Raw genomic sequence first — 24936 nt, forward strand, 5'->3', positions numbered from 1 at the left:
ACTAGAATTTAATGGGCTGCGAAACTGCATACTCAAACAAATTCAAAAAAATCTGATTAAAAAGTTAACTTTTAATTTGTATAAATATTTGCTGAATTATCGCGAGTTTTGCACAAAGTTTACGAATTATACTTTTATTTTTTTTTGTTTAAAATGAACCATATTTAAAAAAAAAATATAAGACATTTTTTTGCATATATTGTAAAAAATTTGCGGTGCCAATACTTTTTGCCGGCAGTGTATGTATGTTGAAAGGATATCGAAAAATACTCATGTATATCTATCAATAATTATTTCAATAAATATATCGATATTCACACCAATAAATATATCAATAATTATTCATTTAAATATGTATGTATATCCATAATTATATCGATAATTATCTGCACTAATATTTTTCGACGGTAATATCGATAAATATATCCACTATCTATCGACTTATATACTGTAGAAAGAAATTAAAGTGGAAAAATTATTAATTGATCTTACTGCTTTTTTGCCTCTAGCTTCCCGTTTCATTGATAAATTCTAACATTTTTCAGATCAAAAAGTTTTGTAAGTTTTGTCTACGTAATTTAACATAAAAGTATCAAAAAATGTTTTCATGAAACTCAGCAACCTGAAGATAGTCGTATTTTGAAAACTATGTTAAAAATAGGTTAAACTGAGATGCCTAGGGCCAGTTTTTCAGTGCACGGCCGTGGCTTAAACTAAATTTAAACGCCCGATCTGGCTGGTTTAAACTAAGATCAGCCAATCAAATGCCAGCCAGCTGTTCAATTTAAACTCAGCTTACTTAATCTAAGTTTAAATTGGCACTGAAAAACTGACCCTTAGAATACAAAATTCGACTAAAATTTTTTAATTATTTTGATAGAAACGGCTATTCTTTTTACTACGTTATTTCAATTTGCAAACTGAGTTCTCATGCTTAATAAAAAAAAAAAAATATACTAAAAACTTCATTAAAATTGTAACAGGCTTATATCGGTGCATAGTATATACATACATATGTACAAACACACATAAGTAAATAAATACCCCAAAGCTAATGAAGCACGATAAGATACGCCAAATAAGCGAGTTATTACCGATCAAAGGTAAGCAAACATATGCTCTCACAATCTATATTTTTTACACATCGTATGTTCAAACATACATTTATTAATTGACCTTTACATACCCCGATGACAGTGAGCAAGGCATGCATGGCTGTATTCTGAAAGTTCAGGCTACGTCCCAGCGCCGTGAAATAGATGGCAATCAGTCCGATCAATATGTGATTGATACTATTCAGTATACTTTGTATCTGTAACCATATGGAGAGGAGCGTTCTCCCAATGGACGCAGCCTCCGAATTTGTCACTTTTGTATTTGAAGTAGCCATTTTCGACTTTTGGTTTTCGCTGATTCAGCAAGTTATAATTTTGAAGAACCACTTGAAGCACTTGCAGCTAATATGTATATGTATGTAAGTTTTTCTATTTTCGTTGAGAGTTACTAGTTTTGAATGTATCTACAGCTCATTATTCCGTATGACTAAACCCACTGTGTGCTTGGAGCGTTACTAACGCGTTTGTTGAGTGGCAGGCCATTGATAAGCAAGTATATATGTACATATGTATGTATATCTGTTTAAAAATATGCTTGTTTCTTGCTCAGCTGTTTCACTAAGCAGGGATGGAAAATCGAAAATTCAAACTGTACCTAATTTGATAATAGAAATGTACCTTTTTGCTGTCAAATGTAGCTAAAAAGTAACTCACGATTTTTTTGCCTTTTTCTATTACTTTCAGACAATTGCTAACAATTTAATAAATTTATACATTATTTGCATTAACAAGAATGTGATTAATATATCAATTAATATGCATAAACAGGGAATGGATTTTATGGAAATTGCCTTTTTTCTGCTAAAGAGCTAGAGTATATTCGATTAAGAATGTCCACGATTTAGCTTTCCCAGATTCTATATATACACATTTGATATTGCCTTTTTTGCCTATTGTACCTTTTAAAAAGTGATTATAGCGAGGAAAAAGTCCTTATTCCTGATAATAGGGAAGAATGTTACTCATTCCCCATGTACACCTGAAAATATCTCGAAAACGTATCCATAGTATAAAAAATTGACTCGATTTTCGGATAAGCAAGCAATTCTATATAGGAATTGGATATGTAGTGGCGTCCGTTGAACATTTGTTTTGTAAACTAATGCTATTTTTAAGTTATTGTCTTTGTTTAGTGCCTTCTTTTGCCTTTTTTACTATTTCTAGTGCCTTTCCTACCTATTTCGATATTTTATTTTGCCTTTTCCAACCTATTTCATTATTTTATTTTGCCTTTTTTATACGTTTTTAGGTCCTAAAATTCCGTTCCCTGTTCATAAAACTTCAATAAAGATATATGTATATATGTACATTGGAGTGGTCCATATAAAAGTAAAGTTGGAATTTTAATGCTCGAAAAAATTGTTTTTATTTGCAAAAAAGAAATTTTTTTGGGGCGCTCAAAGCACTCAAAGTTTTCGATCGGAAAACGTCGTTTTTCTTTTGGAGACTTTCAATAATATTATCCAATTGTTTATTTAACCGCTTTATTTTATTAACTATTTCTTATAGGACCCTTAAGACTCTCAAAAAATGCAATAGGGGATCCATAAAAAAGTGCTATTATTAGAAATGGTAAAATGAACAATTGGGTATTATTAGTGGTACTTCGTGGGCAGCCGAACTTGAGCTAAATTTTACTCAAAATTTGACTTTCCTACTCATCGTTGCAAGAATAAATTCCCGCCAGAGTACATTCAGATTACAGATATTTCCGCCTTTAATTATATTATTCCGCACTTTCAACTCATTCACAATTTGAAATTGACACGCATGAAGTGTAGCCACTTTGCTAGAAATCCCTCAAAAGGGGAGGAGTTTTTCACTATTCTTGGAACTTGGCCACTTTGCAAAGATTTCTTGTTGTTCCTTGCTTACGAAAATTTTCCTAATTTTTTTTTTTTCGCGAGCAACGTAGTCTTAAATATGGATATTTATTTGGCCATCGTCTAATTGTACCTAAATTGAGCTCAGTGTACCGAATGTACCTTTTGCTTCGAAAAAGTCGGAAAAAGGTACAATTGTACCCACTTTTCCATCCCTGTCATTAAGTGGAACTAAAGTATGGAGATTATGGCAATTTTAAGAGTGCAAGAGCAAATAGGAACTATATACATCGACTCGGACCACTATCTTGTTGCAGCCAAGATACGCACCCGCCTATGTGCAGCAAAAAATGTGCGCCCAAATATGCAAGGAAAGCTTAACGTCGAAAAGCTGCAATCACAGCAGACAGCCAGGGCTTTCGCTACTCGACTCTCACACCTGCTCTCAGAGAGCACTCTTCAACAAACCGACATATGCGAGCAGTGGAACCACATTTCCCGCTCATTAAGTACCGCCGCCGAAGAAGTAGTCGGATTTCAGCGAGCCCGAAAGAACAACTGGTACGATGAGGAGTGTCAGGAAGCTGCAGAGAAAAAAGATACCGCCTACAGGGCCACGCTGCGATCGGGCGCAACGCGCGCTATGTGGGACCGCTATAGGGATCTGAAGAGGGAAGCGAGACGTATTTGCCGCAACAAGAAGAGAGAGGCAGAAATACGTGAGTGCGAAGAGCTTGAAATGCTGGCCGACAGGAGGAATGCCCGAAAATTTTACCAGAGAGTTAGGCGACTTACGGAAGGTTTAAAGACCGGGGCGCACTCCTGTAAGAACAATAATGGCGACCTAGTAACTGATGTCCAGAGCGTACTTAAATTATGGAGGGAACACTTTTCCGCCCTACTAAATGGCAGCAGCACAGAAAGTTGTGGAGAAGAAGAACCCGAGCCCGCAGTCGATGATGACGGAGTCGACGTTCCACCGCCTGACTATGACGAGGTACGTATAGCAATAACGCGGCTGAAAAACAACAAAGCCGCTGGAGCTGACAGCCTGCCAGCTGAGCTATTCAAGTACGGCGGCGAGGAGTTGATAAGGTGCATGCATCAACTCTTGTGCAGAATATGGTCAGATGAACGCATGCCCGACGACTGGAATTTAAGTGTGCTCTGCCCAATCCACAAGAAAGGTGACCCCGCCATTCGCGCCAACTACCGCGGGATCAGCCTTCTAAGCATAGGTTACAAGGTCTTATCGAGCGTATTGTGCGAAAGACTGAAGCCCACCGTCAATGAACTGATTGGGCCTTATCAGTGTGGCTTTAGACCTGGCAAATCCACCATAGACCAGGTATTCACAATACGCCAAATCTTGGAAAAGACCCGCGAGAAAAGGATCGACACTCACCACCTATTTGTCGACTTTAAAGCCGCTTTTGACAGCACTAAAAGGAGTTGCCTATACGCCGCTATGTCTGAATTTGGCATCCCCTCAAAACTCATACGGCTGTGTAAAATGACGTTGAGCAATACCACCAGCTCCGTCAGAATTGGAAAAGACCTCTCCGAGCCGTTCGCCACAAAACGGGGTTTCAGACAGGGCGACTCCCTTTCATGTGACTTCTTTAATCTGATGTTGGAGAAGATAATAAGAGCTGCAGAACTGAACCGCTCAGGAACAATTTACTACAAGAGCGTGCAATTGCTGGCTTATGCCGATGACATCGACATCATCGGTAACAAAAACCGCGAAGTCTGTTCTGCCTTTTCCAAGTTGGATAGGGAAGCAAAGCGCATGGGTCTGGTGGTAAACGAGGACAAGACGAAGTATCTCCTGTCATCAAACAAACAGTCAGCACATTCGCGCCTTGGCACCCACGTCACTGTTGACAGTTACAATTTCGAGAAAGTAGAGAATTTCGTTTACTTGGGAACCAGCATTAACACCGATAATAATGTCAGCATTGAAATCCAACGTAGAATCACTCTTGCCAACAAGTGCTACTTTGGACTGAGTAGGCAATTCAGGAGTAAAGTCCTCTCTCGACGTACGAAAACCACGCTCTATAAGTCACTCATCATGCCCGTTCTGGTATATGGCGCAGAAGCATGGACAATGACAACATCCGATGAGGCGGCTCTTGGGGTGTTTGAGAGAAAGATTTTGCGGAAGATTTACGGTCCTTTACGCGTTGGCGACGGCGAGTACCGCAGACGATGGAACGATGAGCTGTATGAGCTTTACAACGACATAGACATAGTGCAGCGAATTAAAATACAGCGGCTCCGCTGGCTTGGCCATGTCGTTCGAATGGACACCGACGCTCCAGCTCTGAAAGTATTCAACTCGGAACCCGCTGGTGGTAGCAGAGGAAGAGGGAGGCCCCCACTGCGATGGAAAGATCAGGTGGAGAAGGACTTGGCTTCACTTGGCGTTTCCAATTGGCGTCAGTTGGCACAGAGGAGAAACGACTGGCGTGCTTTGCTGAACTCGGCCAAAATCGCTTAGGCGGTTACAGCGCCAAAAAAGAAGAAGAAGATATGTATACAGGTATGCCTGTAGGAAAAGTTTGAGGTACGTGGCAAAAAATTCGAAAGCATTTCTAATCCAAATAATCAACTGTTGCTAAAACCTTGATTTGGAATTAAGAAATATGCTTTCGCTTCTTTAATTCAGTACTCGTTTCTCGATGTTAAAGCGATGAGATGCCTATACTTTATCAAAGCGATTGAGAAATGAGAGTGGTAGAATTTCATAACATTATTTTGGAATTCATTTTTACTTTTGAAACAAAAAGTTTTTCAGGTTTCCTTCTTTATTGTAAGTTAACAAGTAATACATTTTTCACACAGATATACAGCGTGGCTACTTTGCTACAATCGTAGTAAATTTGCATAGATTTTTCCAAAATTTAAAAATTTGCTACCCCACCGCTAGCTCACCCTCATCTATGCGAGCAGCCTAGAAAATAGGTACATCCCGGGGGCTTGAAGGAGTGTGAGGGTCCCCAAAGCAAAGTTTTTAACTTTGTATTAATTAAAGATAGCTGCTTTTAAAATTTCGCAGGCTCGGAATCGACTTTGGAGCCATGGTGTAATGGATGTAACGAATATGCAAGGGACGATGTAGAAAAGAAATTGACCCGCCCTAATCCACATACATTTATTTTAGGTAACGTTGTTCTTTGTAGAATGTAGAATACTGCTTTTGTTTATGCCCACTTTGCCGCCAACTCAACAACTCTGCTGTAGCTTCAAGCTTGAAACACATTGGAAACGATAGGCTACGGACCACAGCTGTCAAATTATTTTAACACGTACTCTTATGTAGATAATTATTTTGGCGACGATACGGCAACATTGCGACTAGCCAAAAATGTAGCTCAAATGTAAACTCAAGCAAATTTATGTGCCGTCGACAAGGCGTTTAGATTATGTAGATAAAACCTTAATGTCGTGTGTGGTGATGTCGTTTTCGATGTGTTCATAATTAGTACCAACTGCATAAATGTTGACTATTCTCTCAGACAGTTTACGTACGCTTCTTTTGTGCTCTTCCAATAGGTATACCTGCAGGAAAACGGAAGTATTTCCGAATTATGAAATTAAATTTTACTACTTCTGCCTATTTCTTCTGTAGCGAGAGGGCGAATTTAACTGGAAGCTGTCATGGGAGTGGTCGATTCACTCCTTTCAGTACTACTTGCTTCCTAGGTTATTAAGTAGTCACGTAAAAAATAGAGCTCGCAAATGTCAACAAATTAAAAAAAAATAAAATTAAGCATCCGCTAGTTCATTTTGAGTTTGGCAACAATCATTCCAATTAGCGAACTCTTTTGCATTACTTCATCGCCGAAATTACGAAACCAGTGCACTTTCCAGAAAAATGGCTTTTTAGGAACTTGTTATTGATTTTAAAATAAAAAAACAGTGGTATGTTTTTTCGGTATAGAACAGTCCTTGGGATGAGAACATAAAAATTCCGACTTAACTTTTTTTGGGCCACCCTAATGCACATATGTGTATGTAAATAAGCCTCGTAAACAAAATTGATAGTGCATAATTAATTTGACAGATTTTTTAAGAAAACCAGATGAATTCTGCTAAAGCTAAAATAAAGCCCTCTGTTCCTTTACTGGTCAGAAGTCGTTACCGTACGAACATTAACAATATCCTCAGTAATATCTGCCGCACTAAATGTGACGATATACTTCTGCCTTAATTCTGTAAACTGGACGAGTAAAGGAACAGGCTAATTATTTTTATCAACCTTTATCGCCTGAAAGTATATTATAAATTCTAATCAAACCTCAAACCCTCCTATTACAACGCCAATGACAAAAGTTAACCGTCGTTGCTTCGTCGGTGTCACGTTCTCAATAAGCCATAACAATAACATAAAAAATGGAAATAGGGCGTAAGTAGGGTGTTCGGTTATTTACTCCGGTACATAAACCAGAAAAAAGCCCTTTTAAAGAAACCGGTTTAATCACACTACCTATACATATCTCATTGTTCTGACTAGTAGATACTCCACTAATTTTTCTTACAACTAATTCCCTTTTCAGATGAGGATCCTGCCTTTCCAGCCAGCGAGCTTAACACCCACGGTCCGACAGTGCATGGATGGCGTAGCGCGCCGGGCAGCACCATAACACCGCACGATATAGTTTTACGTTTTCATAAGCCCGCTAAAATTTATCGCATACAAATCTTAGCACATCAGTTCCTTATACGTAAGCAAATATGTGAAAATTCTTAGCAAAAGCATTTCTGCAAAATTTTTTCTCATCTCTCACCTACAGCCGAGAAAGTCGAACTATGGCTTCACTACTCCCCAAAGGGTATACCTAGCACTCCATCCTCGCAGTGTTTCGACTTCCTAGGTTTTGTCGCGCTATCCGACAACGCCGCTACCAATTACAAGTCGCGCGAACTGCAAAGCGTTTCGGTGAATCCGCGACGTGGCACACATTTAAAGTTACGTCTAAGCAGCGCGCATCGAAACGACTACAATCCAGATGGGCAAATTGCGCTGATTGCGGTCAATGTCTTGGGCGAGGAATTGAATAAGAATGTTGCTACTGTAGCGTTGGATGGTGGCGCGCAGGTGGATTCACAAGCACAGTTACCTGCTGGAAGCAACGGTGCGGCAACGTCGAGCAATGAGTCGAGCAACGCGGACGTAGCTGCTCAAACAGGCGCTAACGCTGGCACCGCCGAACCAACGTTGATGTCTATTTGCGATGATTTGCTCTTTTCCATGTATGTCGAGGAGTCCATAGCGGAGATTATACGCGAAATGGAAGAGAAGAAATTGCAAGCGGTGGGCGCGGAACGCTTCGAATATGCACGCAAGCTAAAGTTGTGTATGACATCGTTGCGTACCGCTGGCGAGCGGTTGGGCCGTTACGCGCTCGCTAAGCGGCAAGCGGTGCAACAGGAGGATTTCACCACAGCCAAGTTGCGAAAGGAACAAATCGAAATGTACAAGGCGCTTGTATTGAAGCATTTGTTGGTGCTCGATTTATTGGAAGCGGATGGCTTGAACGCTTCCAATGACATGGCGTGCGAAGTGTATGCCAGCAAACCGATATTACCACCAGCGCCTAGCTTACAAGATGTCGCACAAGCGCTAGCGGAAGCGCACTATCAAACAAGCACAATGAGCCCAAAGAGTCTGCAAGATGATCGTTCCTCAACAGATGGTTGTTGTTCGAGCAGTGTTGGAGGCGTACATTCAGCAACAGCTGCTGCAGCACAACACAATGCCAACGACGGCGTGTCACTACAATCAAATGCAGCACTGCGTAAATCACACGACGACATACCAATTTCACCAAAATTAGGGAAAGGGCGAAGTCCAAGTCGACACAGCTCGCCAATGTCTAGCCGCCAAGGTTCGTTGCGTCGCAGGAATAAGAGTGCACCACGTAATTCTTATGAAGACTACGAAGAACGTGCAATACCAACGTTGAGACAGTAAGTTTAATGGTGTTGTAGTGATGGTATAATACGGTATAAATAGTGCGATAGCGTAAAAATATGGTAAAACCGGATACCGGTAAAAGTAGTGTACTTATGCATAGATAATTGTAGAAAATCTCCATCCGTCATGTGGGTCACTTAGTTTGTAGATAGCTACATTTTTATGCTTATCATAAATAAGAAGACCCTGTATCATAGCTTGAGTAGTTAACCTATTTTGAGTCTTTTAAGATCACATACAATTTTCACACACGTACATATGTATGTAAATAAGTGTGCTATTGGAGGTAGAATGTATATTTTTTGTTACCCTACGGACAAAAAAAACCTGTGACATTTCGGTTAAAAAAATAAATCGTTTGTCAGCAGTCATACAGAGAGGAATATTTTCCGGTTGCACAAAGAATCCAATACGCTGTAGAATAGGGTGAATATTTTTCCTGGATCAATAATAAAAATACGCTGCCGAGTATTGGGCAAGACGGAGGTAATTATCGCAAGACCATTACAGAAGAACACATTTCATTAGTGCAGCAACCTGGTGGTCGATATTAGGGTGTTCGATTATTTTCTTCTTTTCCTAAACCGGTTTTTGAGTTGTACGAAAAATTGAAATTTGAAATGGAAAAAACCAGTTCCCGATTTTAGTGGCATTTTTACAGTTTTTCCTTCGCTCCGCAATAAAACAAGTAGCTCAGATACAGCAGAGTGGGCTATTTTGTATTTTCTAGCCCAATCAGCCAATTTAGACTTGAAGTCAATATGGATGTTCACATCATCAATAACACAGTCTTCCACCACCTCGTCTTTATCATCCAAGACATCGTGACAAATTGAATCCTTTGCCTCTGATATAACCAGTGATGCCAGATTGTGGGTAATTTCCACATTTTGAGGGATATTTTGCAGCAATGCATAAAAATTTATGCCTGACTCAATAAAAACTGTCGAATTATTTTCAGCAAAGGCTATTTTGAATTACGTTTTTCAATTTTTTATTTTATTTTACTGCATCTTATTAATAAGAAACAAAAAACAAAATATTTTCTGGAAAAAAGTGAATTTTACTATATACCGGACTTGTAAATTTCAAATACAATTATTTTAATCAAAATGGAATTGTGACCACAATATTGAGACAATTGCTCTAATATTTTACTAACAGTTACCTTAATTACTGTCTGTTTTGGCTATTATCATAAAAAATTTAAATTCTAAAGTTGACTTTTGGCCGTTTTTGAATGCCTTCTGGCCATCTGTGCCCTGTGAGGAAAATTTATAAAATAAATAAAATGTGATAATTTTTATTTATTTTTTTTTAATAAATTAAATTATTTTATTAGGAAAAATGGAAAAAGCAACAAAGTCTAAGCGGTAGAAGTTGTAGCAGCTATTTCGGAGATCACTATATCTCCTCATCATACTTTTTTTTCTAGACTTCTAACTTTTCGAACTTCTACCGCTTAGACTTTGTTGATTTTTCCATTTTTTCTAATAAAATAATAGTGGTACAAAGCTCAATAAAAAAAATAAATGTTAATAAGCCACAATGACATTGACTGATAATTTTTAGCTCGTTGCATATTTTTTGCATGGTGATTGGTTGATTAATCTTCATTAGAATCATCATTTCATCATATATGTAAGAGAAAATACGAATATTTATGTCTATACCCGGCAGTAAAAAGTGAGCCACTTTGTAAGAAAGTAGCTGCAAACTGATGGGAGACATTTAATTTCGCAAGAAATATATATTCGAGTTCTAAGTTCGATTCTAAGCAAAAATGGCAAACAAACCAAAAATGACGTTTGACTCTCCTAATTTTCAAAAGAAAAATCTGTGTACATATCCTGCCTTATCCTGAGTTTCGCTTGAAAAAAAATTCACCCGAAAATTTGTCATCCGCCCATAGTTAAACCATGGAAACCAAGAGTGAAAAGTGAACCGGTTCGGGGAAAACGAAACTCATGATAAGGCTGATTATAATTTTTCTGAACGAAATTAATTTTTTATTTAAAATATTTTGTTTTTTTTTTCATACAACATATTGCATTTTCTTTTGAAAATTGAGAGGGTCAAACGCCATTTTTTGCTTATAGTTTGTTCGCCATTTTTTCTTAGAATTAATCGCAGAATTTGAATTTGTTATACACTTTCTTCGTAAATTTTATTACGAACAAATTACTCCGCCCAGGTGTACATATTTATATTATTCTTCTTCTTCTTGTAATTAAGTTAAATTTACTGCTGGGTATGTAGATCCTATATCTACATGCATACATATCTACTATACATACATATAAAAATAAATATCTACATACATATGAAAGTATGTACTTCTATTGTAACATATATGTACATATCATAGATCACATCTTGGTGTACTTTTAGTTGATTTCTGTTCTTTCTTCTTTCTTTCTTTTATATAAAATGCATTTTTCTATGTGCAAATAAAATCCTACATACATACATATATGTATCGTTGTTTGTTGCCAACGTGCTCGTACTCACTATACATATGTACATACATATGAATGTAACCGCCATATGTATTCGCATATGCACACACACACACACACACATACTCGTACTGCAGTTCAAATACTAATGAATTTTTAAGGGAATGCCAAGGTACAGCCCTACTGGAAGCCGATCCCAATCGCGGACGTTCGCGTTTAAATGATCGCGAACGTCGCCAGGCTGCACTACCTATCCTCGTATTTGGTAATGATATGGTAAGGCAAAGCGAAACTGTTTTTTTTTTTTTTTAATTACTAAAGAAAATGTCATCTAATATCTGCTACTTTGTACGCCCTTTACAGGTTGAACAATTCTATTCGAGACAATTTCAAGATCGCGAAGATGGCTTGATAAGCTTGCGAAATTTCTTAAAAGGCATAGATCCTGAGCAACCGAATACAAACAGCAAATCCAACTGCAATTCGGGTAGCGAGAGTACGGCTGGGCCGAATAAGGTTGCGCGCAGCGCTGCACTTCTTCTCCACCGCGCCGTTCGTGATGCTGTCTACTCAGTCTTTAGTCAAGCCACCGAAACGGTACGCGTGCTCTTTCTCGAATATGTGCCTGGACGCGTGTCCCAGAGTGAGGTGGCACGTTGTGTGGATCGTTTGCTACCCGAACTCTTGGCCAAATCTGGTGATCCATCAGCGCGCATTCATACACTCGCTCAACACACTATACTCAGCATAGCTGCCTGTCCGGAGGTGATTGAACAGCATTTGGTAGCGCCAGCGTTGTCGCGCAGCGTCAGTTCGGGCACACATCCACGCCTGGCGCTCAGTCGCATGCAAATGCTGGAACAGCTGGTGCTCAGCCAAGGCATTAGCACAGACAAGCACAGTGGTCTGACGTGTCGCGCCCTCTCCGAATGCGGCTGTTCGGGCATACATCATCCGGCTGAGCCGGTACGCAAAGTGGCCGAACGCATACTGTTGTTGGTGTACAAAGTGAATCCGCGTTTGGTGCGCAAGCAGCTGCCACCTGACGATGATATAACGAGGCGCAATCTGCTCTATCGACAATTGTTCACCGAATTCGATAAGCTAGATTTGGAGCGTAAAAAGGAGATGCTGGAGGCAAATAAATATTCGGCACACAACTCCAGCGATCCCACATCACCGCCTGCGCATCGTGGCCGTACGGAATTGGAGCACTTTCAGCATGCTACGGGCAGTGGTGGCGCCAGTAGCTGCGGCGGTGGCGCTGGTAGTGGCAGCGATAGTCGTGGCAGTCCTTATGGTTATATGTACAGCACAAAATCACCCGATCCGCAATCTAGTCCGATGCGTCGCTCGGAGACGCGTATCTTAAAGAGTAAGAGCGGTCATGCGCTAGGCGGCACAAATGGTTATGCGAGTGGTGGTAGCTCTGGTGGTGGCGGTAATGGAAGTGGTGGCGGTGGTGGTGTGGTTGGTGGTGCGGGTGGTTTCAGTGGCGGCACATTTGCCAACTGTAATGGCAAGCAGCAGTATAACGAACAATTGAAGCGCTCCATGATATCGGCAAGCAACTCTAGAAAAGGATCTAATTCTAATTCGAATTCTGAATCGTTGGAGGAGCCACCCGACTTGATGTAAGTGCGAAAACTTTACCGTTATTAGAACTTTTTCCAAAAACTAACCGATTATTTTGACTAACGGCTCTATTCTGTATCAATCACAAATTTTTGTCACAGTGCTTTTTACGGAAAAATATATGAAAAATTTTAAATTTGTCAGTAAAAAATCGTTTGTCACCGATATAGAATTGAGCTTAATTTGGCACTGTTTAACAATTTTATTAAGTATGTACTACTAGACTTTATCGATACATTTAAAACCAGTAGCTCGTTTCTGTAACAATTCTCTACCAAGGCGAATTGAGATATGAATTCGCCACCCTGTTCTCTACTGCTAATTAGTAGGTGAGAGTGACATATTTTCTCTACCAGTAGAGAAATAATCGTTAGAGAAAAGTTACAGAAACGGGCTACAAAACCATAAATATGGCGTTAACTCTAATGAATCGATATTAGTATCGAGAACTATGTTTGTATAACAAAATTGATATCGACAATTTTTACAAAAACTATAACCTAAAATTTAGCGTGTGTATATCCCCAATTTATTTAATACGGAAACTTATAAATTTTTGGGAAGAACCTATGTACATTTTGCATCAATTTATAAGCGGTTTGTTTATTATAAGGAGAGGACTTTCATTTCGGCCTTAAAAAATATTTGGCCAAGTTTAATTGTTATTATTGAGCTAAAAAAAATAAGAGTGCTGATTGACCGATTATTTTATTTCAAATAAAATAAAAGTCCAAAGAACTTTTTTCTTACGACTTTTATTATAAAAGTTATAAAAGTCCGGGTCTATGATTATGACATTAGAAATACATACATATATCGATTATGACATCGATAAATATAACGAAATTGAATCGATTAATATAACGAAATAATACACCGTGCGACAAAAAAATTAAGAAACCACGAAACTATGGGCCAAATAGAGTAAAATTGCGTTTTTAGTTTTTCTCTTTGACGTCAGGATTTTTTTAAAAAGGACTTTGTGGTTTCAAAAATATGATTAATGCTAAAAATTATTTAAAAAATCAGTGTTATGCACAATAACTATATGGATACCGAATGAAAGAGAAAATTCTATAAAATTAAAAAAAACTAAAATTGTTTAGTTTACAAGGACGAATAGGTATTGAAAGTACCTTTTTTATTAATTTTATTATTTTTTTAGCTAATGAATTGTATATTAGTTTAAAACACATAATTTTTTTTTAAATAATTGTTGCCAAATTTGAAGGATATTCAAGGATTCAATTTTAAAAACCCAGTTTCAATACCTACTCGTCCTTATGCACCAAAAAACTGAACCTGCTTTAATTCAACAAAATTTTCTCTTTAATAACATACCTATTCTATTTTTCTACATTGCACTGTTTTTTTTTTTTAAGTATTACTATTTTTCAAATTTCAAATTCCTTAAAAAAGTCCGGACGCCAGAGAGAAAAACTAAAAACGCAGTTTTACTATATTACGTTGATATCGGTAAGTATCGATCATGATAAACCTGTGGCGCAAATTTTTTAATGAAATATTGGCTTTTCCTTCGCATATATCCTAAATATATTCTATGTATAACCGTCAAGCTTTTTGATATTAGATCCTTATGAAATTGTTAATTACATTTATTACAACGGTCCGTATTTCAGACATTGCCCATTCTGCGATTGGTGCTGCAGTAGCAGCGATCAGTCACAATTGGATCGACATTACTGGAAGTCATGTCCTTTTCTAACAAAGTGCCCTCAATGTAGCCAAGTTCTAGAAGTGGCGGCTATGAATTATCATCTGACAAGTGAGTATTTTGTAATCGCATGGCTGTAGAGCATAACTTTAAAAAATATGCATATCTATGTATATATCGATAACTTAAATCCACAGAGGAATGTGAGGCAAAGGACAGCTATGTGATGTGTGAGCGCTGCACAGAATCGGTTCACAAGCAGTTGTATGATTTACATCAAATGGAGGACTACTGCCGAGGTAAATAATGAAAATCTAACAAATTAAATCAACTATTTTAAAGAAAATTTATTTTACTTTTTTTCAGAACTGAAAACGGGCGCTGCTCGTTGCCCACTGTGTCATGATGACGTACACCTGCCATTGGATGGTGGTTGGAAATTACATTTACTGAGCTCGACAGGTTGTCCTGGCAATACAAGGCGACGTGCAAAAAAATCAAACTAACTTTAATGTTTAGTATAAAAAAAAAAACAGACTATAATGTTTAGTAGAAAATATATGTACTTACATACATACTTATGTAGTTTATAGATTAGAAAGAAAAATTTCGTCTCTGCTTTAATGGAGCTATCACTATAAACTGTGGGAGGTAGTCGGGCTACAGACTGCGCCCGGCTATGCAAGTTTTCCATTCGAAATTATTTGCCAAAGAGTGGCAAAACGTTCGTTTTCTGTATTTTGCAAAAGAAATGAAAATTTAATTTTCATAGCAAAATTACTTGAAAGTATTTGGCTTGCAATGCCTGACCGCGGCTTTAATTCTGGCCGGAAAATAAAAGAAATGTGGAAGCAGAGATGACGATACATATTTCGTATTCATTAGAATGCGTTGAATGCCTTCATTCATCGGATTTAATACTCGTTAAAAGAAATGTGTTACACCTACTCTTATAAGTATTTACATACAAACATAACGAATGTATACTCGTACTACCTAAACGCATACGTACACATATTTACTAGGGATTTGTGCATAAATATAACGAAAAAAAAAATTTTTTTTTAACACTAAGAAACATTAAAAATGCATTAATGCCGCTTTTATAAGAATTTACTATTTTTTACCAATGCATTTCTTACTAGATTGTTTTATATACATACTACATACATAATATATGTATACATACGTATGTTTGAAGTTTAGTTTAAGATTTTTTTTTAAGAATATATGCTTAATACTAAAAATTGAAAATTTATCGGCAATTTAATAGTTTTTTTTTTCAAATCAATTGTAGTCGAACTTTTTACGAATTATATTTTTTATTTTTTACTTTTTTTTATTTTAAAGGAAACAATAACGCTTGAGGAATATTTCAGTAAATACTTCTTAAGACTGTTCGAAATCAAATATTGTTTTCTTAGTTTCCGAAAGCTAAAATAATCTTACAAACTTCCTTTAGGAAAAGTTAAATTCGTATTAAAGTCTTTATAATGCTTTAACCAGTTATTAGTTAAACATATTTATATCAAAATAGTAAATTATTAGAACTACTGTTAAATAATAAATATTAGTTCCATTTTGATCATTATATTTAGTAAAAAAAAGGTATTTGTGTTCCTATTTTTTAAGCCATGTATACGCTTTTTATATTTTGCCTTTTTTTACCAATATTTATTGTATTTAATGTTAAGTTTTCAATATGCCTAATAGACGTCCAAAGTTAAGAAAAAAAAACCCATCCAGAACTACACTACATACATAAGTATATAAAACGAAGCATTATTTAAATTAATTAATTAACTACACAAACTTGGTGATGAGAAAATCAATTAAGTATTCATTGAATAAATAAAGAACAACTAATTATAAATCTAAATCAACTAAGTGGTTTTATTATTATAATATTTTATAAATGAACACAGCATGAATCAACCCCACATCAACCGTGACATCCTGCCAGTACGGATTAGGTAAATATCCCATAAATTACAGGTAGCCTTACCTGGTTTGTTGGGTAAAGTTTCCATGAAATTCTTAACGGTACATTTTACCGTTTGCTACTGCACATTTTCGTTTACGTATGAGTTTTCGTTCTATTCTAATGTCTGTTTACAGGTAATTTTCGAAGTAATTTGAGATTTGAGAACGAAAACATAATTGTATTGGAGTATAGGGTAAACGGTAAACTGTTCTCGTAGGGACGCTATGAAAAATTCCCCCAGTTTTAGAAGCACTGTGCTATGATTTTTTTTCTTTTCGTATTTTGACAGCGCACAGCACTCAATTGCCGCCCGCTCCAGCGTTGCCGTTTAGCTCCAATCGGAACAAAATTGTTAGCTTAATTTTTATACCCGAGCGCTCGTATAACGGTTGTTTGTAATAGCCAAAACGAATCGAGATAGATATGGACAACTGTATACATAAATGCTCAGAATGAGTAGAGAAGTCGATTAAGCCATGTCTGCCTGTGTGTCCGTCCGTCTTTCCGTGTATACGAAAACTCGAGCAAAAATTGAGATATCTCAATGAAATTTGGTATGTAGGTTGCCCTTTATCCGAGGTAGGTTGGTATAGAATTGGCGAAATCGGACTGTGACCACGCCCACTTCCCATATAACGGTATTTTCGAAATATGCAAAAACTGCGATATTTCAGTAAATATTTGATGCAAATTGTTGAAAATTAGTACGTGGAGTAGAATTGCGGTAAAAAATACTATTGTTATGAAATTTTTGGAAAATGGCCGTGACCCCGCCCACTTGTGACGAAATACTGTATCTCAATAACCGCTTCACCAATCCTTACCAAAGTGGGTACGAGGCTTGGGTAGAGTCTGGCTAAGAAATCTCTTCAAACTCTTTAAAAACGGGTAATAACCAAGCCCACCTGCCATATAACGGTAATTTACAGAAACACGAAAACTTCGATAATTCAGTAATTCGGCGTAGCATCGCCCTCTTTATAACTACATACATAGGTGCCCCTTAAGTCTAACTCTGCATATTGTCGAAAACGTTTGAAATCGGATAAAGACCCCTACTTATCATGCAAAGGTAGTTCAAAGAAAGTTGAAACCTGCGCCGTGTATGTAATGTTCGGTTTCGCCCGAACTTATACTCCTTTACTTGTTTTCCGGTTGTTGTTGTAACATCATGCAAATTCCCCAAAGAGTTTGTGGGCAGTGTTGCTGAAGTGATAGTCCTTGGCCATATATAAGTCTGGGTCGTTCCGGTTACGTAGACCTGACTGTCGTGTAAACGGTAGTTTGGGTTGGTTTGATGAAGCTTTTGGTAGCCAAAAATGTTTTGAAAATACAACCAAATTGAGTACTAAAATTTGGTTGATTAGTTTGCGTTTATAAGTTCACAAAATTAGTTTCAATTCGCTCACACGTATGAGTTTTCCTTGTTTTTTCCCCATATTTTACTGAACACACAATTTTCTGAAAAGAAAAACTCACTTCTTAAAAAAAAAATTGCCTATCGTCTTAAAATAAAAATAAATTTCAAGCTAGGCAATTTACAAAGTCTAAAAGTATTGGTAAGACAGGGTGTGTGCGAATTGGGAGAATTTTTTTAACATGTAAACTGCAAGTCATTACAACACTTACATATGTAAACGCTTAAAAGGTCTGATTTTGTTTTTTCAAACGCATAAAACGATTGACTTGAAGTGCGTAAATCTCAGATATATAAAAAATTTTAAAACTGTTTTCTATACAATACGTTATTCTCATTTCAAGAATGAAATTACTAATAGTTTGTGAATTGATCTGGTAGGCTTTTTGATACCAAAAAAAAACTACGTTTAAGTGGCACCACTGGTCCGCTCTCTGGGCTTTCGCACTACCAGTGCTCGGAGTCCTACAACTCGATTCAGAAGTATGTCACTCAAAAAATTTGTGTACTCACAAAATTTTCGTACTAGTATTTAATTTTTCATACTAGCTTGCGTGCGTATCATTTTTAGAATAATGCATAAAAAATTAAAACACTCTACCTTGGGTTTTGTCCTTCCGCAAAAACAAACGCGCAAACAAATGGAAAAAGAACTTATTAACATTTTTCAAAACCTGGGATTATCAAATTTCATCCGTGTGGTGTCCGAATACTGCGCACAACACTCACTCATGCGAAATGTCAAAAATCGACGCGTTTTGCAAAGAAAATAAAATTTAATTTTTGCCTCATTTGTTCACGAGTTTAGCCGTCGGCGGTATTTTTTTCTCCTTTGAAAGGCGCTCAATTCGTGGCGGGGTGTGTTACGTACGCATTTTTTTCTTATTAATTCGATGAATTAAATTGTGCACAAATCCAGTTTTTCCACAAATCGAATGCAATATTTAAAAGTTGAACACTGTGAAACGTGAAAATAAATGAAGTTGTTTGAGAACAAGTGAACAATTTTTTTTTTTGATTTGTGCAGTGGAAAGTTCCCATCCATCGCATTAGTGCACATGTGTGTGCGCTCCTTTGTTGCACGATCCCCTTGTACCTGCCGTCTATTATATCTGTCTACCCACTGAATTGTTCATCAACAGTATCAGACGCATCTTTATGAGCTGGTTGTTGATTACCATACACGGCCCTAGTTATTTGCGTATAGGCAACCAATGCTTGTAAAATAGCAACTACACAAGCGACGTGTGTTGTTGTCGCGATTTAAATTCCATTTAATTGAATTTGCTCTAGTTTTGCACTAAGGTGGGATGAAAAGAGGATAACCTGTGAATATTACTACACGCTTCCATTGTAATCCGCATACAAGCTATACATTTTTGTACCCGCTTCCAATTACGTAGCATTAGGCGCATAAACTGAATCATCCTCAGCGCTGACAAAGCGACTCTTCTAAAGACTCAAACAAAAAATGGAGCTCCAAGTATTGTTGGATTACAAATATCTCACGAAGGAGCAACTTAATGGCTTTGATAATTATAAGGTAAGTAGAGTGCTGCATAGAAATTAAGAATTTTTTAAAAAGCTATATAACGTTTGTATGATTCCAGTACAGTGCACGTGATACTTCACCGCTGAGCGTTTATGTTATGCACCCATTCTGGAATTGGACTGTCAAGGTAAATAAAATAAGCCATATAAAGCAACAGACTTCATTGACAGTAATTCTGAGTCACTTGGGCACCCTCCTCTATATTGTTTGAATTAAATTTAAAAAATGCGGGGCAACGCAAAAAAGTTGACGTATTGATATGGTTGCGCTAGAAAAATCAATATGCGAGTGTAAACAAGCCTGTTAGTGGACAATAACCGTACGTATAGTACGTCATGTGATAGTCCGATATAAGTGAAATATGTATACACTATTATGCTTTCAAAATAGAGGAAACATTTCTTTTTGTATTTTAAGCTTAATTTGCCTAAGTCAAAGAATGAAAGCTCATTGAACTCTAGTGGTTTAACCTTTTTCAATAATATTTCTCCATTCACACCATTTAGGACTAATACAATCCATTCTTAATGTTGTTGGCCATTGTATTAAACAATCAATAGATTCTTTTTCATTTCCCACCCAATGACAAATGCAAACACCTGTTTAGATTTATGAGTAAATGGCCTTTCAACTACACTTTTAGAATGTACGCATGGTCGTAGCCAGGTAGGGGCAGGGGGGTGCTCGAGCCCCCCCTAACTTTCAAATTTTCCTTATATATATATAAAATAGTACCCTGAAATGCCAGCTTAATAGGGTCGAGGCCCCCCTAAATTTCATTCTGGCTACGCCAATGATTGTACGTATGGGTATAATTGTGTACCCACCTATGTATGTATGTACATATGCACATATTCAACTAAATTTTTTGTTATGTTTATAGCTTTGTATACTAAATATTTTTTCGCTTCTTTTCCACAGTTCTTTCCGCGATGGCTGGCACCAAATGTTATGACTTTTCTTGGCTTCCTCTGTACGGTGGTGAATTTCCTGCTTTTATCCTACTACGATTGGAATTTTTACGCGAGTTCCGGCCTACCAAACACCAAACCCATCCCATCATGGGTGTGGTTATGTTGTGCGATAAACATCTTTTTAGCTTACACATTAGATGGCATTGATGGTAAACAGGCCCGACGTATTGGCTTATCCGGACCGCTGGGTGAACTCTTCGATCACGGCCTGGACTCGTATACAGCTGTGTTGATACCCACATGTTTGTATAGTATATTTGGTCGAAGTCCTGTGTACTCAGTGGCGCCCATACGCATGTACTATGTATGTTGGATGGTATTTCTAAATTTTTATATATCCCATTGGGAAAAGTATAATACGGGCGTGCTATATTTGCCATGGGGCTATGATTTAAGCATGTGGGGTTCTACAGCTATGTACCTGTTAACATGGTGGTTTGGCTTTGAGTTTTGGCAACGCACATTACCGCTGGGCATTACACTGGGGAACATGATGGAAATCGTTTTGCATTTTAGTGCGATGGCTAATACACCGATGGTGGCCATAAATGTGTATAAGTGAGTAGTTTTGAATTAAATTGGTATGGTGTATGCAGTGTTGGCACTAATCGATTGATTTTTTAATCAATTAGTTAATTCGATTAAATTCAATCCGATTACAGTTAATCATGATTAATTTTAATCTGGTTAAAAAGCTAATCGTAACCGCGATTAAAAAAATTTATTTTTAATCATTAACCCTTAATTTGATTAAGTTGGTTTGGTGATTAATTAATTTAAGCTGGAATTTTCCTGTGCACACAAGGTCAGTTAATCGGGTATGGCTAAGTCGGTTTTCCTCATCAATCTAAGCAATTTTGTGTGCGTTTTCATTAAAATCTATTCCAACAGACCTTATGTAAACTAGGTTTTAATATCCTTCTGCACATGTGCGATGGGTTGTAAAAATTTCCTGTTTATGTATTACTAATAAAAATAATAATATTTTTTGTTTGTATATTATGTATTTTTTATAAGCGTGAAACATAAAAGAATCACTATAACTCTTGGTTGGCTTCAAATTCGGACAAACTAGACCACTTAATAAGAATTTCTTTTTAATTTGATTAACGATTAATGATAAAAAATAATTAATCGTAATCACAACCGACGATTAACGATTGAAAAAGTTTAATCATTAATCGTACAGATGATTACGATTAATTAATTTTAATCGTTAATCGCGATTAACATTTTAATCGTTAATTTTTAATCCTTAATCAGATTAACATTTTGCCAACACTGGGTGTATGTTATGGAAAAACCTTTAAAATTTCTGTTATTTCTGTAGCTCTTATGTGCAACGTACTGGCAAAATGCGCACTCTCAAGGAAGCGATGCGTCCCATATGGCCATTATTCTCATTCATGGTCATAATGCTGTTGTGGCCCTACATCTCGCCAAATAAAATAATGGAAAAAGATCCACGCATAATGTTTATGCTGAGTGGCACAATATTCTCTAACGTCAGTGTAAGTATGTATGTCCGATCTCTGGAGGATACAAAAAATACATGTAGCGGTAATATCAACAAGTGCTCAGTCACAGGTGGTACTTTTAGATTTCTAGTTTTGTGAGTTTGAACGAGCGTTATCTTTATATTAATTATGATTCATTTTCCTCCAAAAATTCATGGAATCCCCATATGTTGAAAACTCAATGAGTTTATGAATTTATGACATGCCATACCACTTTTTATACATATGTTTGTATATTCTCCAAATATAGGCTATATAACGTAAGATTCACTGGTAATGCATGCTTTACACATTAGGATAACGATATTTTTTTCTAATCATACTAGCGATAACAATGGCAATTGCACACTGGACTTCATTCAAATAGCTTAAAGTGATTCGCTTCACACTCTGCTTTTTATTTCATAACTACTAGATGAGTCGTATACTCTGTTATAAGTATGTATGTATGTATATGAGATCACTTAAGTGATCACAATTGTGAACTACAATCTTAACTGGTGTGTAAAAAATTATAAAGAAATTCATGCAGCCTCGAAAATGCAGTTGTAAATGACAATTTTGGTATCTATTGCATGCACTTACTACGCAGCACACCCCTTATGTGCGCTTATTCTATTTTGTCTATGAAATTTAGTTTCTTTTCCATTGTAGGTAGCTGATAACCTATCAGTGTTGGCGATGAGTTATTATTTACACTTAAGATTCTGCATGTATGTCGTTGCGTTTGTTGTTTATTGAAGGTTAGTAGGTAATTTTATGTACTAAATCAAATACAAATTGCAAAACAGAAAATAATCCCGACTGATAAGTGTACGGGGAGAAATCGCATTATTAGTTAATTAAGTGTACACATCCGATTAGCTACTTAGCCTACATAATATTGAATACTTAAATAAGATTCTATAATCAGAAGTACGCTTGTGGGTGCGATTCGTTTGCACTTTCATACAAGACGCTTGATTTTAACTTCAAATTCAGCTGATAAGCGCATGGCTTAGCTTAGGTGATATGAACCTACAAGTTAACTTCAATATATTCTCATAAATAATATAAGCATGATTTTTAATTAACATTACAAATTTCATCACAACTCATAAACAATTTTCTCTTTTTCCTCCTTAGTGTCGCCTGATTGTTGCGCAAATGTCCAATACACGTTGTGAAAGTTTCCATTATTTGACACCCGTGTTTGTGATCTTCGTTGGAATCGGCTTATGGATACCGCTTCTTGAACGTGTAATGCTCTATATGCTGTTCATAATTACAACACTTACACATTGGCATTATGGAAGAAATGTGGTGAATGAAATGTGTGATCATTTCAATCGCATTTGCTTTAGTGTGAACATGCGTGAACCAGCGGTGCGACATGATCAAGCGGCGGAAAGTGAAGATGTACGTTTGCGTGATATGGAAAAGACAGACTAAGAGAACAAATGGAACCAAAAAAAAAGAGAAAAACTACAAGAAAAGAAAAAAGACAATTGTGATTATGCAAACGGAATGTATGTTTATTTCATACATTTTTGTATAATAAGAAAAAGAACAAAAACAAAAAAAAAACATAACATCGGAGGCTGTTCAACTTTTGTAAACTTTATTTTTAATTTTAATAAGTTCATCTCAAGTCTAGCACATTGTGCGTACATCGTGGGAAAATTGCGCAAAGTCAATTTGTAATTTTAGGTCGCAGACGCTAGTACTTGAGCTATAACTTTTTCTTTATCACAATGCCTATCTCTTTGTAATTTTCGTGCATTTACAAGCGCTACATTGCCATTTATATAAACATTTCGCAATATTCTGGCAAATTGGGCTCTCTAAAAAAAGATTAACAGCAATTATTTTTACTAATAATTTTTAGTTAGTAAACTTTTGCTTTCGGCAAAACACATTCTTGTCAGCCGAGTTCGTAAAATACTTTACTTAAGACTACGAACATATGTTTAATTTATGATTTCTACAATGTTAATGTTAAAAAATAAGCCGTCAACAGCCATATAATTTATAACTACTCTAGTTTTTTCTTTTAGTCTTTTCTTGACCCTATTCACATGTAAATTCAAAGTCAGATTTGATCTAAATAGCCCATAGAGAATTGGTTGCAAAACTGAGTTCTGCCATATGTGTGAAATTTTGAAGAAAGAAAACCAATACTCGTGTGTTGAATAAGGGTTTTAATTAAATTTTTTTCACTTCAATTCCGACTTTGGGGTGTAAAATAGTTTATTGCATTTTAATAATGCTGCAAGCAGTTCAATCCATTCTCCAAACATTAGCCAACAATTCGCACTCTTCCAACCACAGCTAATTTCTCATACAAACTTACATCACATTAAGTTAGCGATAAGTTCATAGTATTTATTTTGTGTATTATTTTATTGCCAATAAATTAATTTATTTAAATGAAGTTATGTAACGTTTACCTATAACCGCTTGAACCTCTGAGTTTTTGTTTATTTGTACAAACATACATATATACATAAATATGAACGAAATGTAATTATGTAGTTACAAATATTATAAATGTATAAATTTATAAAAAGTGTAGGTTTATCCAATTTTTTTCGTGCAAATGTTGAACTCATACATTATAATGTACGTGCTGATTTAGTTAATAATAATTTAATTAAAAATACATGTCTTCTAAAAGAAAAAAAAAATATTTACGAATTTTTGTTTTCATTATGTTTCAATATAAAGTGAAAGAAACCATGAATGAGCGGGTTGTACGCCATCTTCTTCCGCTGGAAAATGAACGAAGAGTAAACAAAGCAAACAAAACAACGAGAACCA

General features: G+C 36.5%; 3 protein-coding genes across 4 annotated transcripts in view; 2 read left to right on the forward strand and 1 right to left on the reverse strand.

Annotated features, from left to right (window-relative positions):
- The window catches only part of LOC118735797 (cytochrome b561 domain-containing protein 2), a 14582-nt gene extending 12983 nt beyond the window's left edge, over positions 1-1599 (reverse strand). Inside the window, exon 1 of the mRNA XM_036465763.1 lies at positions 1187-1599. Coding sequence (XP_036321656.1) covers positions 1187-1390 — 204 coding nt within the window. The 5' untranslated portion in view covers positions 1391-1599. The remainder of the gene's footprint in view (positions 1-1186) is intronic.
- LOC118735796 (centrosomal protein of 104 kDa) overlaps positions 1-15245 on the forward strand; it is a 44139-nt gene extending 28894 nt beyond the window's left edge. Inside the window, exons 2-8 of one of the 2 annotated variants that reach the window (XM_036465761.1) lie at positions 7504-7671; positions 7741-8917; positions 11545-11659; positions 11747-13017; positions 14659-14804; positions 14891-14992; positions 15060-15199. In XM_036465761.1, the coding sequence (XP_036321654.1) occupies positions 7504-7671; positions 7741-8917; positions 11545-11659; positions 11747-13017; positions 14659-14804; positions 14891-14992; positions 15060-15199 (3119 nt within the window). Of the gene's footprint in view, positions 1-7503; positions 7672-7740; positions 8918-11520; positions 11660-11746; positions 13018-14658; positions 14805-14890; positions 14993-15059 lie in introns of both variants that reach the window. The other variant, XM_036465760.1, reaches the window with a different exon arrangement.
- Positions 15246-18867: 3622 nt separating this feature from the next.
- Positions 18868-24468, forward strand: LOC118735798 (ethanolaminephosphotransferase 1). The gene is made up of 5 exons (XM_036465764.1): positions 18868-19637; positions 19705-19773; positions 20568-21178; positions 21951-22131; positions 23263-24468. Exons 1-5 carry the CDS (start codon positions 19566-19568, stop codon positions 23566-23568), a joined length of 1239 nt encoding a protein of 412 aa, XP_036321657.1. The 5' UTR covers positions 18868-19565; the 3' UTR covers positions 23569-24468.
- Positions 24469-24936: the final 468 nt, after the last annotated feature.

This window comes from Rhagoletis pomonella, unplaced genomic scaffold, assembly GCF_013731165.1.
Source record: "Rhagoletis pomonella isolate Grant_MI unplaced genomic scaffold, Rhpom_1.0 Rhpom_scaffold_00003, whole genome shotgun sequence".
Taxonomy (NCBI): domain Eukaryota; kingdom Metazoa; phylum Arthropoda; class Insecta; order Diptera; family Tephritidae; genus Rhagoletis; species Rhagoletis pomonella.

Excerpts from the sequence above, each read along its gene's own strand:
- LOC118735798 (XM_036465764.1), top strand. The coding sequence starts at position 19,566 with ATGGAGCTCCAAGTATTGTTGGATTACAAATATCTCACGAAGGAGCAA. Across the intron at positions 21,179-21,950 it reads GTGGCCATAAATGTGTATAA|CTCTTATGTGCAACGTACTG; the intron begins GTGAGTAGTTTT and ends TTATTTCTGTAG. Across the intron at positions 22,132-23,262 it reads CAATATTCTCTAACGTCAGT|TGTCGCCTGATTGTTGCGCA; the intron begins GTAAGTATGTAT and ends TTTCCTCCTTAG.